Below are 14,731 nucleotides of genomic sequence, written 5' to 3'. Positions count from 1 at the left end.
TGCTGGGCTCCCTCCCGCCTCGCCTGGACCCTGCCCTCCACCCCCTGTGGAAGAACAAGCGGGCACTGGGGCAGGGCACTTCCAGGTAGAGAGTCCTCCGTGGTCCAAAGTGACAAACTGCCTGGGATCTTTTTTTAGAACATAAGATAAACTTCTGAAGTCCTATTTTAAAGGAACAAAGAAAAGGAATTAAGATGCAAGACTGCTTCCCAAGTTTAGACAAGGAAACTGCTTAAAGAATTTTATTTGTGAGTAAAACATGTTACAATGAAGGCTGTAGAACTTGTCATCCCAAGCCTGTGTCTGTATATGCAACTAAACTTCATGTTGTAATACAAAGAGTTAAACTACAAAAATGAAATTAAAGTCATTGCATACATGGGGTCAGAGGAAGGGATAAAAGGAAGAGCCCATGGTTAACTGAGGTGCAGGGTGAGGCTGGAGAACTCTACCACCATCTTGGCAATGGAATGATACACAGGAGAGAAGTGGCTTGCCTGCCAGTAAGCTTGAAGCAGAGGTCAGCGCCGTGCAGCCGCCTCAAGTCCTGCCTGGGTGTCAAGTGTGTGGGACCTGAGCCCACGTTGGGCACTGGGTCCCCCGAGGGCACCTCCCCCCTCCTGGGGACCCGTCTGGGAGACAGGCTGGCACTGGAGCTCCTGGGACAGGTCACTGTCAAACAGACACCTGGCCACCCACTAGTTCCCACTAAGTAGCTAGCCGCCGTCTTCCAGGGATGTGAGTGCAGTGAAATTCACCGTGGCGCTGGAGGGCGGGAGGTGGGCTCTGCCAGTGACTGCACAGGGCGTCAGGTTGGACCCCTGGGGCCAACTCCTACCCCGAAACTGCCTTCTAGCAAAGTGAGGGTACCCTCCAGGGGGAGCCGAGCCGAGCTGAGGTTAAGAGCAGACCCCCCAGGACAGCACATGGAGCCCTGGGGAGAGAATGAAGCACAGCGCAGACCGTTCGCTCACAGCGTGTAGGGTGAACTGCAGACTTTCTGAAAGAACATCTAGAAAGCACTCTTGCCCTCCTGATGCACCTTCCCTATGACAGGGATCGAGAGCCCCCAGTGAGTAAGGAACGGAGCCCCAAGTCTGGTTTTGGCCGTGGGGGGCCAGTGAGACCATGCATAGGTTACCTGGGTGTACACAGGCCCGTCCGCTGCTGGGACTGCCGGCTCAGCCCAAACCCACCTCTCAAAAGTCCGCCACGGTGGCCTGGGCCACTGGCAGGGACATGAGTGTTCTCACAGGACCAAGGCTTCGTGTATCCGAACAAATGAGATCACTGAGCAGATAATGCCAGCAAGAAGCTACAGGTCGTCTTCAGTCACCGGAGACCTTGGGGTGAAGGGAGCCTAGCAGAGATGGGGCATGGGTTACTTCACAAGAGAAGGAGAGCAAGAGTGGTTGAGGCCAGAGCTGGCAGGGCCACCCCCCATCCAGCCAGAACCTGGACTTAGCTAAGCCCCTGGGGACAGCGTGTCCCCGAGGGGCTCATGAGATGGGCCGAGGTGCTGCTCCCTGCAGGGCAGGGCTCGGAGGTGGACGCAGAGACCAAGTCTCCCCCAGCACCTGAGGCTGCAGGCCGGGCCGCTGCGCGCACACAAGGTTAGCACCGGTCTCCGTGGGGATTTGGTCACGCCGCGAGGGGAGCGCTAGCTACACAGGGGTGGGCCTTTTGCATTCCATTACACAAGAAGACAGGGCACAAGACACAATCGGGGACAGTCTGGTGGCATCGGTTTGTGCAGGAAGGGCCTTCAGGAGTCACTCCTCTTCTTGCTCTTCTTCAGGAAGGAGGGAGTGCGGAATTTCTTCTTCTTTTTGGAGGGGGACTTGCCCGGAGACCCATCACTGCCAGGGTCCACAGCAGCCCCCTCCTCGGCAGCTGGGGAGGCGACCTCGTCAGCCGCCTGGGCCGTGACTGGCTCAGGGATGGCCGCTGAAGGGGACCTGGTGGGGCCTGGAGGGCCCCCGGCTTCACAAAGCCCCTCTTCCTCCTCCTCCTCTAGTGTAGGGAAGCAGAGCGCTTCTGAAGGCTCGTCAGGGGACAGGTCAGGGAGAGCTGGCGTGACGGCAGCGGCATCACTGTCCTCTCCTGCAGCCGGCTCCTGCGGCAGGTCTGGGGGGAGGGGGGGGAGAGGCGGGGTTAGAGGGCCACTGCCTGGACCTCCAAGGGGGATCGCAAGCACCCTGCACCAAACGAGAGTGAGAAGCTGTCAGTAAGATCTACTCTGCTTCAGGCTGGCTGCAGCTCACAGTGCAACACGTGGGCTCAACCTCAGGGCGGTTTTTAGCTCCTTCTCATGGACAACATGCTGACAAAGCCAGACACAGTCCCAGGGCTTCGGTCCCCAGTCACAGAGACGGTGATTAAGGCAAGTGGAAACATTTTCAGTATTGCAACGTCTGCGTTAAACACTTGAACCCTTTTAAAGGACATGTGTTAGTAATCCTGAAATCAAGCCTAAATTTGTATCCACGACACCTGGTCTCCCCCAAGGAGAAAACTATGTAAAGCTGTGGCAGCTGGTAGAAAACTACGAGTTGATTCCCAGACCCCCATCAACATCAACACCAAACAAAGGCCATTTTAGGCTAGAGAGTTAAGAGATGAACGCTAAGGTAAGGGACAGTCAAAAAATTCAAGCCCCCTTAACAATTTGAACATGGAAGCATAAAAGAACCAAATGGAACTTATTTTAAAGAAACAGCCTGAGGACTGGTTTCTACACTGACCTTGGGGGAAACCAGTTTTGTAGATTTTTAAAAATAGTCTACCAAGTTACCAGCCACTGGCAGGTTAGGCAACAGCAAACCTTCAGTGCCTGGAAATCTAGCCAAACGTCCAGAGGTGACCAGAGGCTGGGCTGAGCTGCGGAGGCGCGGCTGCACGGGACTGGGTGGGAGCAGTTAGGACTCCCTCCGCGAAGCATGCAGAGGTGGCCTGTGGGTGCTCAGGGGAACTCTGACCATCTGACAAATGTCACATTGGGAAAACAGCACTAAAGTCACTCTTCCACCCCCTCAAATTAAGCTTAAGCACCCAGTTTAAGCAAAGATCCAAACACATGCGACCCCCGTGCAGCAGGTGGCAAAATCCCAGCCTGAGTCTAGTTTAGACTTGTCTCGAAGGCTCAACAGGACCACGTGGTCCCTCTGAAACTTCTGAGACCCAGAGTGCTCGGAGCAGTGCCACCTCGGCCCTGGGGGCGCTCGAGGACAGGCTGCCCACCGCAGAGCTCAGGGGACCCAGCCCCTTCCAGGAAGGCCACTGCCCAGAATGGAGGAACTGGGTAAAAGAAGGGCCTTTGTTTTTATTTTGAATAAACAAAAAACAAAAATTAATAAGCAACAAAGAAGCAGAAGAATGAGGCAAAGCACAGGGAAATTCCGATTAAACAGCAGAGGGCCAGGCAGCAGGCAGTACTTACTATGGTAACAGGTACTCTTTAGCACATCCACCTCCTGTTTGTAACGCAGCCACAGGAAGAGAAAAGCACAGGTAGAGAATCTATGCATTCAGTCACAGCCATCGGGTTACAGAAGGAGAATGGCCAGGCCATTCTTGTGGACACAGGAAAGGGCAGGAGGTGAGCCACAGGCTCCCAACAGGCACAGGAAGCACACCGTACGAGACCGAGGGACAGACAACGCAGGCCACACGTCACAGAAACACAGTGGGTGGTCTGAGAGGCCAGGGGAGGCGGGCACTCTCCACGGACTGGGAAATACGGCCAAAAAATGCAGCCCTGTGGCCCAGACACAACAGAGGACGTTTCCGGGGCTGATCCGAGCACAGGAAGGTTTAGGAAACGTGCAAGCAGTGGGCAAAACTGACATCGTGAATGAAGACAGGTTCCGATCCCCAACGACTGTCCTCCCACCTGTGACGTCACGCTAACGAATCTGTGTTGCCTCAAGTTACCCCGGACAGAACCAACACGGGAGCGGAGGAGGCTGGGCAAGCTCAGAGCGGATGATGTACTGGTTTCCATGCAAACACACTCGGCTCTTAGTGTCCGTTCAACTACTGCCACACTCGGCTGCTTTTCTTACACAAAGCCACGAAGTTCGGCCCCTCCTGGCGATGCCGCCCCGGGCGGCCGTGCACCACCCTCCCACACGGGGCAGCCACACACCCACCTCCACCTCAGAGCTCACCTTCCTCCAGCTTGATGGGGGCGCTGGGGGGAGTGTGGGGGGCAGCAGGGGGCTCTGGAGGGCTCTCTTCTTTGTCTTCTCTAGTCTCGTCCAGATTCTCTGCAGGTGCACAGAGGGCAGAAAGGGCACGGTGAAGGTCTTTGGACACGGCGGGCCTCCCCTCGCCCCCTCCCAGGCGGACGGGCCCTCCCGCCCTGCCCATCGGGCTGCCTCGGGGAGGGCGGGAGGCTGCTGCTCAGGGTGCAAGCAAGAGCCCAAGAAGGGAATGGCTCGCAGCCGCTGGCCTCAACCTTTTCCCCATTCCTACCCAAAAGAGGACAAAGGAAGCCACTCCTGACTGGGCTGTGGATCTCGGTTTGAGAATCTGCCAGAGCTGCCTCTGTGATGGGCTGTGCCCCGTGACCCCCAGCCTGTCCTCTCCTGTCCTCTAGTGAGGGGCCCCTCCCCATGTCCTCACCGTCCTGCCTCTCCCACTGCTGAGCAAGAGCCCAGGGTCCCAAGCCCCCTCGCCCTACTTGCCACCTCAGGGAACGTTACAGGAGCGTGACCTTGGTTTTAATTTGTTATTTAGAGCATTTTCTACCAATAATTTAAACTTGGCAGTCGTAACACGTATTTTTATTTTCTATAGTAAAGTATGCTAAGGACCAGAGGAAAAATTACAAGAACTGGCCGCCACTCCCACTGCTGACAGCTCTGTGATCACACAGCATGATCACAGCTGTCCCCATCCACACCCACTCACTTGCTGTGACATCACTCCTCATGGAACCTCACATATAGAGGAAATATTTGTATCTTGTGGTTTAACTCAAAAAAAAAAAAATCCAGGTTTCCCAGACACTGGAAGGGTCTGAGTCCAAAGGGAAGACACATATATGTGCACAGGAACTGGGATTAGGCTACAGGACCAATAGCTCAGGCCCACACACCAGTTCTTACTCTAAGGCAAGTAATTACGGCCATAGCTCAGACAGAGCTTTCTGCAGGGCTGCACGCACCGTTCAGGAGATGATCAGAATTAGTGCTGTGACCAGAAGATCAGGCTCACTCTGAATCTATGTGCAGCAAGCCTTAATTTTAATGCATATATAACAAAGTGACAGGCAGTGATGGTGTAACACACTGGAAAACAATTCAGCAGCAGTTTTTTTGCACAACTCAAATTCCAATAGCAGCTATGTGATGCACTATGTAATTGGTCTAAAACAAGACTAAAAAAAAAAAAGTTAAATTGGGGCGAATCAGAGGTTGCATTTGAAGCAGGAATAGTTCCCAGGATGGTCCCCCATCAACCTGGAGGGTAACTGTGGGATTTCCATTCCAGGAGGGCTGCTCCCAAGAGGAAGAAGCGTGGTCCATACTAAGGTCCCAGGGACAGCAGCATGAACTTCCTGGAGGGGACGTCGTGTCCCAGGGTCTTCGTGGTAACCAACCCAGGGCAGGGACAGTGATTCAGACCCACTGAGCCTTCGTGGCAGAGGCAGTGGGAGGCTGGCTTCTCTCTTAGTTCTCAAAATGTTTGGATGTGCTTTTAAAAACCTGAAGTTTGAAACAAGCTGCTCCAAGAGGTTCTGGCTCTCAGAGCCATTTATTTTCCTTTGTTGTAAAATAGTCCCAACATGTTTTACAAAAATATGACCTGCTATGTCAGTGAGCTACCAAGAGAAACAAAGGCTGCACCAGCATTGGCCACACCCTTCACAGGGTCTGGAAAGGTGCCAGAGAGCCCTACACGCTCGCCCCTGGGCCTGTGACCATGCCCAGCCAGGGAGCTCTCGGGGCTTACGGAGAAAAAGAATCCGTCAGAAAACTCCAAGCCGTGACTTCAGCTGAGATGAAGGTGGGAGGAGACCGCGTGCAGGGGTGCAGGTCACAGACCCGGGCCGGCCTCTGCCACACGCGGCCTTGTTCTTGGGAACAGAGTGCTCTATCTCGCTCTCTCCGGGAGCAGAGCAGAATGTGCACAGAGTGGCGTGTGCTGGGCTTATCTTTCATCGCCACCTACAGCCAGCCCAGGACAGAGGAGCCCACAGAGCACTTCCTTCTGCCTCTGGAACCACCGTGCCAGCCCTGCGGCACCCAGGACCCGTGAGGCTGCTCACCTTCAGGGCCCTTCTGCTTGCGCTCCACCTCTCTGCGGTAGTCCTCCAGCTCGCGGTCGGTGAGCGTATTGAAGGGGTTGGGACCCGTGGTGCTCACGATGACGTGGGGCTGGTACTCCTTCTCAATGATGGCCTTGGAGGCCGTCACTAGCTCGCCCTGCGGACAGAATGGGACGGCTGGTCTACAAGAGCCCTGCTGCTCCTGGATTCTCCCTCCTCCCGGGCAAGGGTGGGGCAGGGCGCACACACATCCCTGAGAGGCAGCCTGGGTATGGCCCGAGGCCCTCAGGCTTAGGCTGAGCAGCAGCCTTCAGCAGTAGAAGACTGAGAAACACATGCAACAGGGGAGAGACTCCTAGCAAAGTCCTTCAGATTTCAGAAGCAAAGGCACCAACGTGCAGATCAAGTGTGTAGAGCATCCCAGGGAGAGACCCATCTCCTCACAGACAGACAGGGATGGATGGAAAAGGGGACTTTTAAAGTCAATTACCTCCTCCCAGATCAGAAAATGTCATGATCACAACACTCAGGTAGGTGTGCTCAGAAATGTGCTTATGTTCTAAGAGCACAGAAAAGTTCTGTTCTTTTGACTGTGCATTTGATTTGTAACTAGATCCTGTAACTAACCCCAAAACATTAAGAGATAACAGAATGTCACAAAGCACCAGCACTTGTCTGAGGAATTTGGAAAAGTGTAAGAATTTATACAAAAGAAAAAAGAAAGCTAAGCAAAGCGAAGCACACAGGTGGCCTGGCCCTCAAGGAGGAGGCCAACGCAGCCAGGCCGCACAGGCACGGAGCAGCAGGCAGCCCTTGGGCGCTACGCCCACCCACCCTCGCCTGCCCAGCACAGCTCTGTGCCCCGCAGCTTGCCAGCTTGGCCCCCACACGCTCTGGGGCTCAGTTTTGAGAAAGTTAACCAGAACCCAAGCACGTGCCGATTACTTAATGAGAACTTCTGAAAGCCAGTGAAAATAGAAGAATCCACAATCGTTTCGATGCCAGGCCTGGCCCGGCAGCGCTCTCCTCGGTGGGTGAACACCAGAGGGAGAGGGCGTGCCAGCGACGTGCACAAGAGACAGGGCCAGGCCGAGTCCCAGGAAATTCAGCTCACCGGCCAACTGCTCCCCTGGGAACCTGGGCTGAGAAGTCACTGTCCAGCGACATGGACCCCAGGGGAGAGAAGGAAAAGGCTGGAATCCGCAGCCTGTGCTCAGAGAGCCTCGAGATGGGAAATCAGCTGCCTAGATGGGGAGGGGGCTCCTTCTGAGCAGGCCCGAGCCCAGGTCGACTGGCTTCTCCTTCAGAAGTAGCCCAGCCTCCCCAGACACGGATCGGACCCTCGTCTACCACGAGTTAGCTCTGTGGCCTGAGACAAGCCCCTTCCTGTCCACGGGCCTGTTTTACAGGCCTCAAGAGGGGCCTGCCGGGCTGACCACAGCTAAGACGTGCTGAGCACTAACATTCTAGGATCTATGGCAACCAGGGAACTGCGTTTGCATCCTGGTATCACCGCCAGTAAAATGAGATGGAGATTCAAGCTTTCAGAGAAATGTTTACATCATTTAAATCAAATGTTCAGTCAACTGCTACGGAGACGCCCTGTGGTCAAGCAAGGTCCTTTCTGTCTGGAACACCTGGCCCTCGAGGTGCAGCATGGCTGGTTCCTGCCCCCACCAGCAGGGAGCTCCCTCCTCCAAATTCCTCAGCCGAGGGCCGAGCTGCCTTCCAGACCAGCTCTGAACAGATACAGGGACACAGGAACCCTGTTATTCTGGAGGGAAGGAGACACAGATACGCTTGAGATGCAGAGGGACGGAGGCCCGCTGTGGAGCAACCCAGGCCGAGAAACCAGGATGCGCAGTGGCTGCTCCCGCCAGCAGGCCCCGCAGGGACTCTCGCTGCTGCCGTCACTTGGAGCCACCACCCTGGGCTCTAAGCAGGACAGACGCCCAGCAACTATGTCTGCCCCGACTGACACCGCCTGTGTGGGATAACAGCTCCAGCTCCGAAGCTGTGCAAACCTGGGCTAGTGCCCTGACGTCTCTGAGCATCAGGTTTTCACCTGTAAAACCTACTCAGGTTTGAATTTACACTCCAGGTGCTGGGCCACACACACACTAGGTGCTCAACACCAAGTGCACCGGGCGAGTCCACAAGTTGGGCCGCAGGCCTTCTTGTGTTTCTACCACGCGGCAGGGGGCTGCAGGCACACGTGGCAACAGGGAAGCTTACGCTACACAAATTGCACAACAGAGTTCTTCCCCACGCCGGACAACTTTCAGCGTAGACTTTCCCACCCTGGTCTTTAACAACTCGATTCACTCGTAATGATGTCCAGAAGGCTGCATGCTGGCTTGTGCAGCACTGGAGTCAAGCGAGCCTACAGTAGGGCTCAGCATTCCTTTCAGAACTGGAGTGTCGGGGTGTGGCTGGCGACTCACTGCCCCTCCTCCGTCAGAAGACACCCCCTGCCCTGTGTGAACAGCTATCACCATGAGGGAGAGATGGAGGCAAAGCAAAGTCCTTCCAGAAAAGCCCCAACTTCCCGAGTCCCAAACACCTGTTCCTCAAAGTCCTCAAACGGGAAGCAAGTATCCATACGCTTGCCTTACTGGGAAGAGGACGTGTTTAGAATATTAACAACCCCAGTCCTTCCCTGGTCAAAGAGAACTCAACTTGTCAGCAAGCAGTGTCATCTTCCAGGAGTAATGCCACCTGCATCTTGAGGTCCACACGAAAGGATGTGGACACAGACCCAGTCAAGGACGTTGGTGGAGTCAAACCACACTCACCACTGGAATGAGACATGCGTAGCGGGAAGAAGACCAAGGATGCAAATGTGAGCACCAGAAGGAGGATGATGGAGGAAAACCAGGAGGAGAAATCTGTGCCCAGGGATGTCAACATCTCCCCAGCTGGGAGCAGTCTCCTCGGCTAACCGCACCGGACACAGCACTCCCAGCGGCATGCTGTTCAGATCTGCCGTGGGGAGGACGCCGGAATCTCCACGAATCTCCCTCCCACAGACTCTTAACTTCCCAGCCAGGCATGAGGGGGGCCCTACGTACAACACTTCATGAAGCAGTCGCAGGTGACTGTGACACACTCCCAAACCTGAGCACCACTCGGTGGAGCAAAAGCCAGACTGTAACTGGAGCCCCGAGAGCAGCCTCTAAGCCAGCTCACCAGTCCACCCTGCAGACAGCCCTCATGAGGAGCACACAGAAACCACCAAGTGCAGTGTAATGCCAGAGAGACTGCACAGCAATGACTAGGGATCTGGCTTCAGCCCACAAAGCTGGAGGTAGTTTTGGGCTTTCAGAGTAAGCACCCTGGGGTCATGGACTCAACACACTTGGACGCATCTGAGAGAAAGAATTATGAACTAACAAGATCACAACAGCTTACGGTCCAAAGTAGCAACATGAAAAACAAGCAACAGGGGTAAGAAGACATCTTTCTCCCTTGCTCTGAGAAGTTCCTCTAAGAATGGTAGCTGGAAGTACATTCTAAGGACAAGGAAAAATGGGGCCCACTGGATTAATATATAAATGTGCAAGAAAATTTTATCAGCAGGGCTTCCAGACAGGAATATAGAATCATTAGGGCAAATCTGATTTCTCTGGCAATGGGAACATTGATAAAATGATATTTGCATCTCACTGGAGGTGTATTAATCGAAAGAGACCCTGAAAATTCCCTTTGAACACAGGGTACACACCACTAAGACACTCAGCCGTGTGGTCAGCCACTCTGGCTCTGCACACTAGCAGCAGCCTGTGTGTGTAGAGGGTTTCCTTCTACCTGGGCAAGTTACACCAGATACATTTTCCACCTACTGTACATGTCAGGCACCCACGTACACAGAGAAATTACAGTTCTGGGTTTCAAATTTTCATAAGTATTTCTTCCCCCTTGCCACATTTAAAACAATTATCTAGGTTTATTTTATTTTATTTTTTTAAGGTAAAAATACATTTCCTCAACAAGGGCTGGCAAAGACTGTCCTGTTTTATTTCCCATTCCTCTGAAATGACATCTTTCAATCATACAACCTCTGACTGCCACGTTCATTGCACCCCCATTCACAGCTGAGCAAGCGAAGGTAGAAGGTCTCACGGGGGAGCTGACACGCTCGCAGTGCACCCATGAGTCTTCTGCAATTGGCACCTTATAAAAGGCAAACTCCTAAATCCCCAAAGCATGCACCAACCAAAGTCACATGCAGAACTTCAGAAACATCCCTAAGATCAGCCATTTCTCAGCACAACGTAAAGATGCTAAAAATTGTAAAAATAACCTCATACAAAATGCTGTATTTAAAGAACCGAATAAGCAGAACAGAACCTTTTGGACGATCTCACAAATAATTGAGAGATCCATTTAAAGCTCCTGCGGTACCTAAGACAATACCTAGCGAGAGCGACAGGTGAGGGGCGGGGCGGGTAAAGAGCAGGGTGTGCCGACAGGTAGCTGAGGACGGGGCAGTGAGTACCTTTCTAAAAGAGAGAGACTTAGCGGGACTAAAGGTCTGCTCTGTATGCTCGAGCCCTTCGATTGTTTCCGTACAGTCAGAGAGGGGCGCGTCCTGCAACAGTAAACTGAGTCGTCAGAGCCCAGCAGGCCCGGCTGTGGAACATCAATGAGAGCACAGGATGGAGCCAGCTGAGAGCATGCAGCGGGACAGCCGTCAACAGCAATGCAGCGGTGATGGCGGTACAACGTGCAAACACGGGCCACAGAACCAGGACCACAGCTGGCCAACGTCAGAAAATGCAACAATCACCAACCCCGGTGAGCCATGTTTAAAACATTCGGTGGCAACTTAACTTTCAGAGATAACTACTTACACAATTATCTTCAATGTGCCATGAGGTACAATCCTTCTACAGAAATGCATGTAAATGTGGACCACATTTACAGGAACCCTCTGCACTTTTCCCCAAGCAGCACTTTGTTGTGGACAGCAATCTATACAAGAACCAAAGTCCACGACACCCACCCTCTTCCAGCGTTGTACACAGTTCACCGTTAACACCGGATGAACCCAGGCCCTCAGCCAGGCATGCACGACGTGGAGCTGGGCTGGAGGGGGGCACGGCCCTGGGCATGCTTATGCTTGGTCTACCACTCAAGGAAAAGTGGCTGGGTTACTTCTTATCATGAAGACTTTGAACAAAGAAAACTGGTTGCCTAGGACACTTACCTCATAGCCATTCTCTCCCAACTTAAGAATAATTTTGGAGCGGGCAGTCATTAGAGCCACCACCCACTACCGTCAGAGACATTCTGAGCTCTCACCTGGACGAGGCTCCTGTCCATCACTACACCACACAACACCTGGGACTGGGGGCCAGCGGTCTTAATGTCCTGTAGGTTCTGCTCTCGAATCTGAGGATGGCAAGAAGGGAAACACACATCAACAGTAAAGAGAAACCTCGCTGTGACTGAAAGTCACCGTTTGTGCGCTTGGGCCCCCCAGCACAAGCTGCTCTTCTGTTCTGCCCTGCACCCCAGCGGGTCCTGCGTGACCACCGTGCCCGCTTAACGGTGCTGGTCCAGCCCGATTAGTAATTCATGGGTCTGAGGAGACGGAGGGCCCCTTCCAGATGACTTCAGCAGGCACAGACCTCACTGAACTCACTAACGTGAGGGGAGGCACCCCCTGTGTGCCCATCTTTTAGTGACACTGTGAACACTGGTGGACCTCATGTTCCAATATACCAAACGTTCTAACTCTTCAAATGAACCCTGCAAGGCAGGGGGCAAAGGCTGTTCTTGCCAGGAACAGGCTCTGCACCTTCAATTCTGCCCTGCTATGTGAGCAGGTGTTGGTTCAACAACGGGGGCCAAAGCGTCTGCTGCTCACGCACCGCCACTGCACTTCGTCAGCGCAGCAGCAAAGCAGTGTGAAGGGAGGACCTCGGCAGTCCCGTGGTGGCAGCAGAGGTCCTCCTGGAGCTACACCCTCGCCCCCTGCAGCCGCAGGCCTCCTGCCCCACCCAGGGCCGCCTCCTCCCGCACGCACGTCAGCTTCCACCGATTGCTGGTGGCAGTCGGTGCACACCTTGTTCCTCATCTCCTGGACCTCTTTTGGGTTGGTGTTCAATGGGACGAACAGGTTAGGGACGGCAGAGGCGGGAGCCCTATGTCCATCCTCTTTAGTCCACTGTAATAGCAAGAACAGGTGAAAAGTCAGGATCGTGACAACAGTAAGTGACACCACAGAATCCAATCTGTCCAACTCCTCTCACATCTGGTCATGCACCGAACTTCACAGAGAGTGAACCAATGACCACACCGCCTGGGTCACTGCAGTGGCTGGAAACCAGTAATGCTGGAAGCCAGAGCTGTGACTGACTGGCAAGTGCCAGTCAGAATGCCCAGCTGAAATCTAGGGCGCGACATGGGCTGACGACAGAGCTATGCCCCATGACTCCCTCGGACAAGCCGCAGGGGACCCTTCAGAGCACACTGGTTCACCGCTCCGAGAGTCCTCAACACCAAAGCCGGCTGGAAGCATGAGATGACAGGGTCATGAGAAGCGGTGTGATGCTGCTGTCCAGGTGAGGGGAGACTCTGTGCGGTGAGGCAAGAGTGGGCATCACCAAAGTTTTGCATTAAAATAAACTACCGCACCAGAATGTACTGTTTGCGTAGCTATTTCAACCCAAGAAGATTACTGTATGAAGACCTATACAGTAGCTACCTGGTGGAAGAGTTTGGTGATGTCAAATACTTTATATAATTAATACTTTTGAGTGTTACAAAAATGTCCCAAACAAACTGAAAGCGCTCATGAACCCTTACTGGAAGGCTGTTTTAGATACCAGTGCGTATTATATCAGCATGCTGTGCCTTTCATGCGTACTTTTTTTTGGACCTCCAATCAAATATGAGAGTTTTAATCCAATTCTAATTCTTAGGCATGAGCAGGCACTGAACACTAAAACAAGCCCATCATAGAATGCAAATGTTATGCCTTTCAGAATAGTTTCAAGAGGCAATAAGATAGCCATAAACCGAGACTTTAAAGAAAGCAGCAAAACCGTCCAATGCTGGGCCGCTGTGAAGGCAGCGTGGGATGGGCATGAGCTGCGAGATACTCACTGACACTTATCTCCTCAGATAAAAGTAACTCCAGCTTCTTATTAAAAATAATTTTTAGTTAAAACATTAAAACAACCACCTCAGAAGCTTGAACAAGTTTGAAAACTTAAGAATAGTTACTATAAATTAATATACCAACCTGAAAACAGTGCATGGAATTCCTATTACTCCAGAACAGTAAGAAACAAATTTAAAAGTTGAACAAAGTCTCCCCTTCAATGTACACAGTGACTAAAATACCTAAAACAATTTAATATTTTTTTCAAGCTAATAGTAAATAAGGCTCAAAGCTGCTGCTACACATATACTTTGGGAAAATCCATCACAGCAATTCAGCACTACATATGTATGTGGTCAGCAGAAGTTGGTTTTAAGCCCACTCCCTTCAACAAGTGAAATAAGTTACAAACTAAACAAATAAAATGAAAAAAGAAAATAAGGGGCAGAGGGAGAGAGAGAGGAAGTGGGTGAGAGGGAGCAAGAAAGGGGAGACGGGCTCAAACACCGACCCCAGCCATATTCACGCAGAGTCTCTGCCACGTGACACGTTTCCTTAGGAGCACAGAGGCTGTCTCAACAACTGTGCATCAGGAAAACACCAGAACCACCTGGGAAAGACAGAACTTATTTCTTTTAAATAAATCTATAAAGCAAAAGCACTGTTACAAGGGAAGCAGGAAGGCCCGCTTTGCTTACTTGGTGTCCTGTTTCAGCACATCTAGGCTGATCTCTCCTCAACTCCTATGGAACTAATCATGCAGAGACACGTGCGTCCTGGCCTCCGTCTCTTCACAGGAGGCTCCACCGAGGGCCTCTCCTACTCTGATGCAGGGGCCAGTGGCCTATCCAGGGCTAGCGCTGCCCAGAGACGTTTGAGCACCAGACGGCAGAGTAGCGTTCAGGGCAGCGTTACTCCTGACACGAAGCTCGCCTCAGCGTCTGTCGCTGGTGCCTGCGGATAGCCTGGCTGCACTTGGGTCATGCCACACCCAGCAGGAGTCAGAAGACTCCCCACTATGGCCATCTACTCACATGCAACAGTCCATGCAGAAAGTAGCTGGCTGAGAGCGTTCGGAGGCTTTGGGACAGCAAACAGGGAAGGACGCTAATGAGAAAGGACGAGGGTCAGCTGAGAAGATGCCCATGAGCCACGAGGGAAAACTGCTTAAGAAAACACTAAGACTTTAAAGAACGGACTTAAGTTAGTGACTTAATGAAACAGCCGAGTTTACGACATTAAAGTAAGAGGTTATGCTTCAACTATCTTTTTGTCATGAAGTATTAAAGATTCTTCAAATACAATTTGAACTGAATGATAGCTCCTACTTTTAGGTTAATCCATGT

The 14,731-nt window shown here is 52.6% G+C and overlaps 1 protein-coding gene across 5 annotated transcripts in view; it reads right to left on the bottom strand.

Moving 5' to 3' along the window:
* Positions 1-214: 214 nt before the first annotated feature.
* The window catches only part of ADD1 (adducin 1), a 74,412-nt gene continuing 59,895 nt past the window's right edge, over positions 215-14,731 (bottom strand). For 3 of the 5 annotated variants that reach the window (XM_082609658.1, XM_082609660.1, XM_082609659.1), the window contains exons 11-15: positions 12,345-12,446; positions 11,579-11,668; positions 6,275-6,431; positions 4,170-4,268; positions 215-2,127 (exon numbers count right to left, since the gene is read on the bottom strand). In XM_082609658.1, the coding sequence (XP_082465784.1) occupies positions 1,766-2,127; positions 4,170-4,268; positions 6,275-6,431; positions 11,579-11,668; positions 12,345-12,446 (810 nt within the window). In that variant the 3' untranslated portion in view covers positions 215-1,765. Of the gene's footprint in view, positions 2,128-4,169; positions 4,269-6,274; positions 6,432-10,772; positions 10,866-11,578; positions 11,669-12,344; positions 12,447-14,731 lie in introns of all 5 variants that reach the window. The other 2 variants (XM_082609662.1, XM_082609661.1) reach the window with 1 other exon arrangement.

This window comes from Mesoplodon mirus (genome assembly GCF_964341445.2).
Source record: "Mesoplodon mirus genome assembly, chromosome: 2".
Taxonomy (NCBI): domain Eukaryota; kingdom Metazoa; phylum Chordata; class Mammalia; order Artiodactyla; family Ziphiidae; genus Mesoplodon; species Mesoplodon mirus.
Note: the sequence above shows the minus strand (reverse complement) of the source record. Positions and strands in the feature narration are given on the sequence as shown.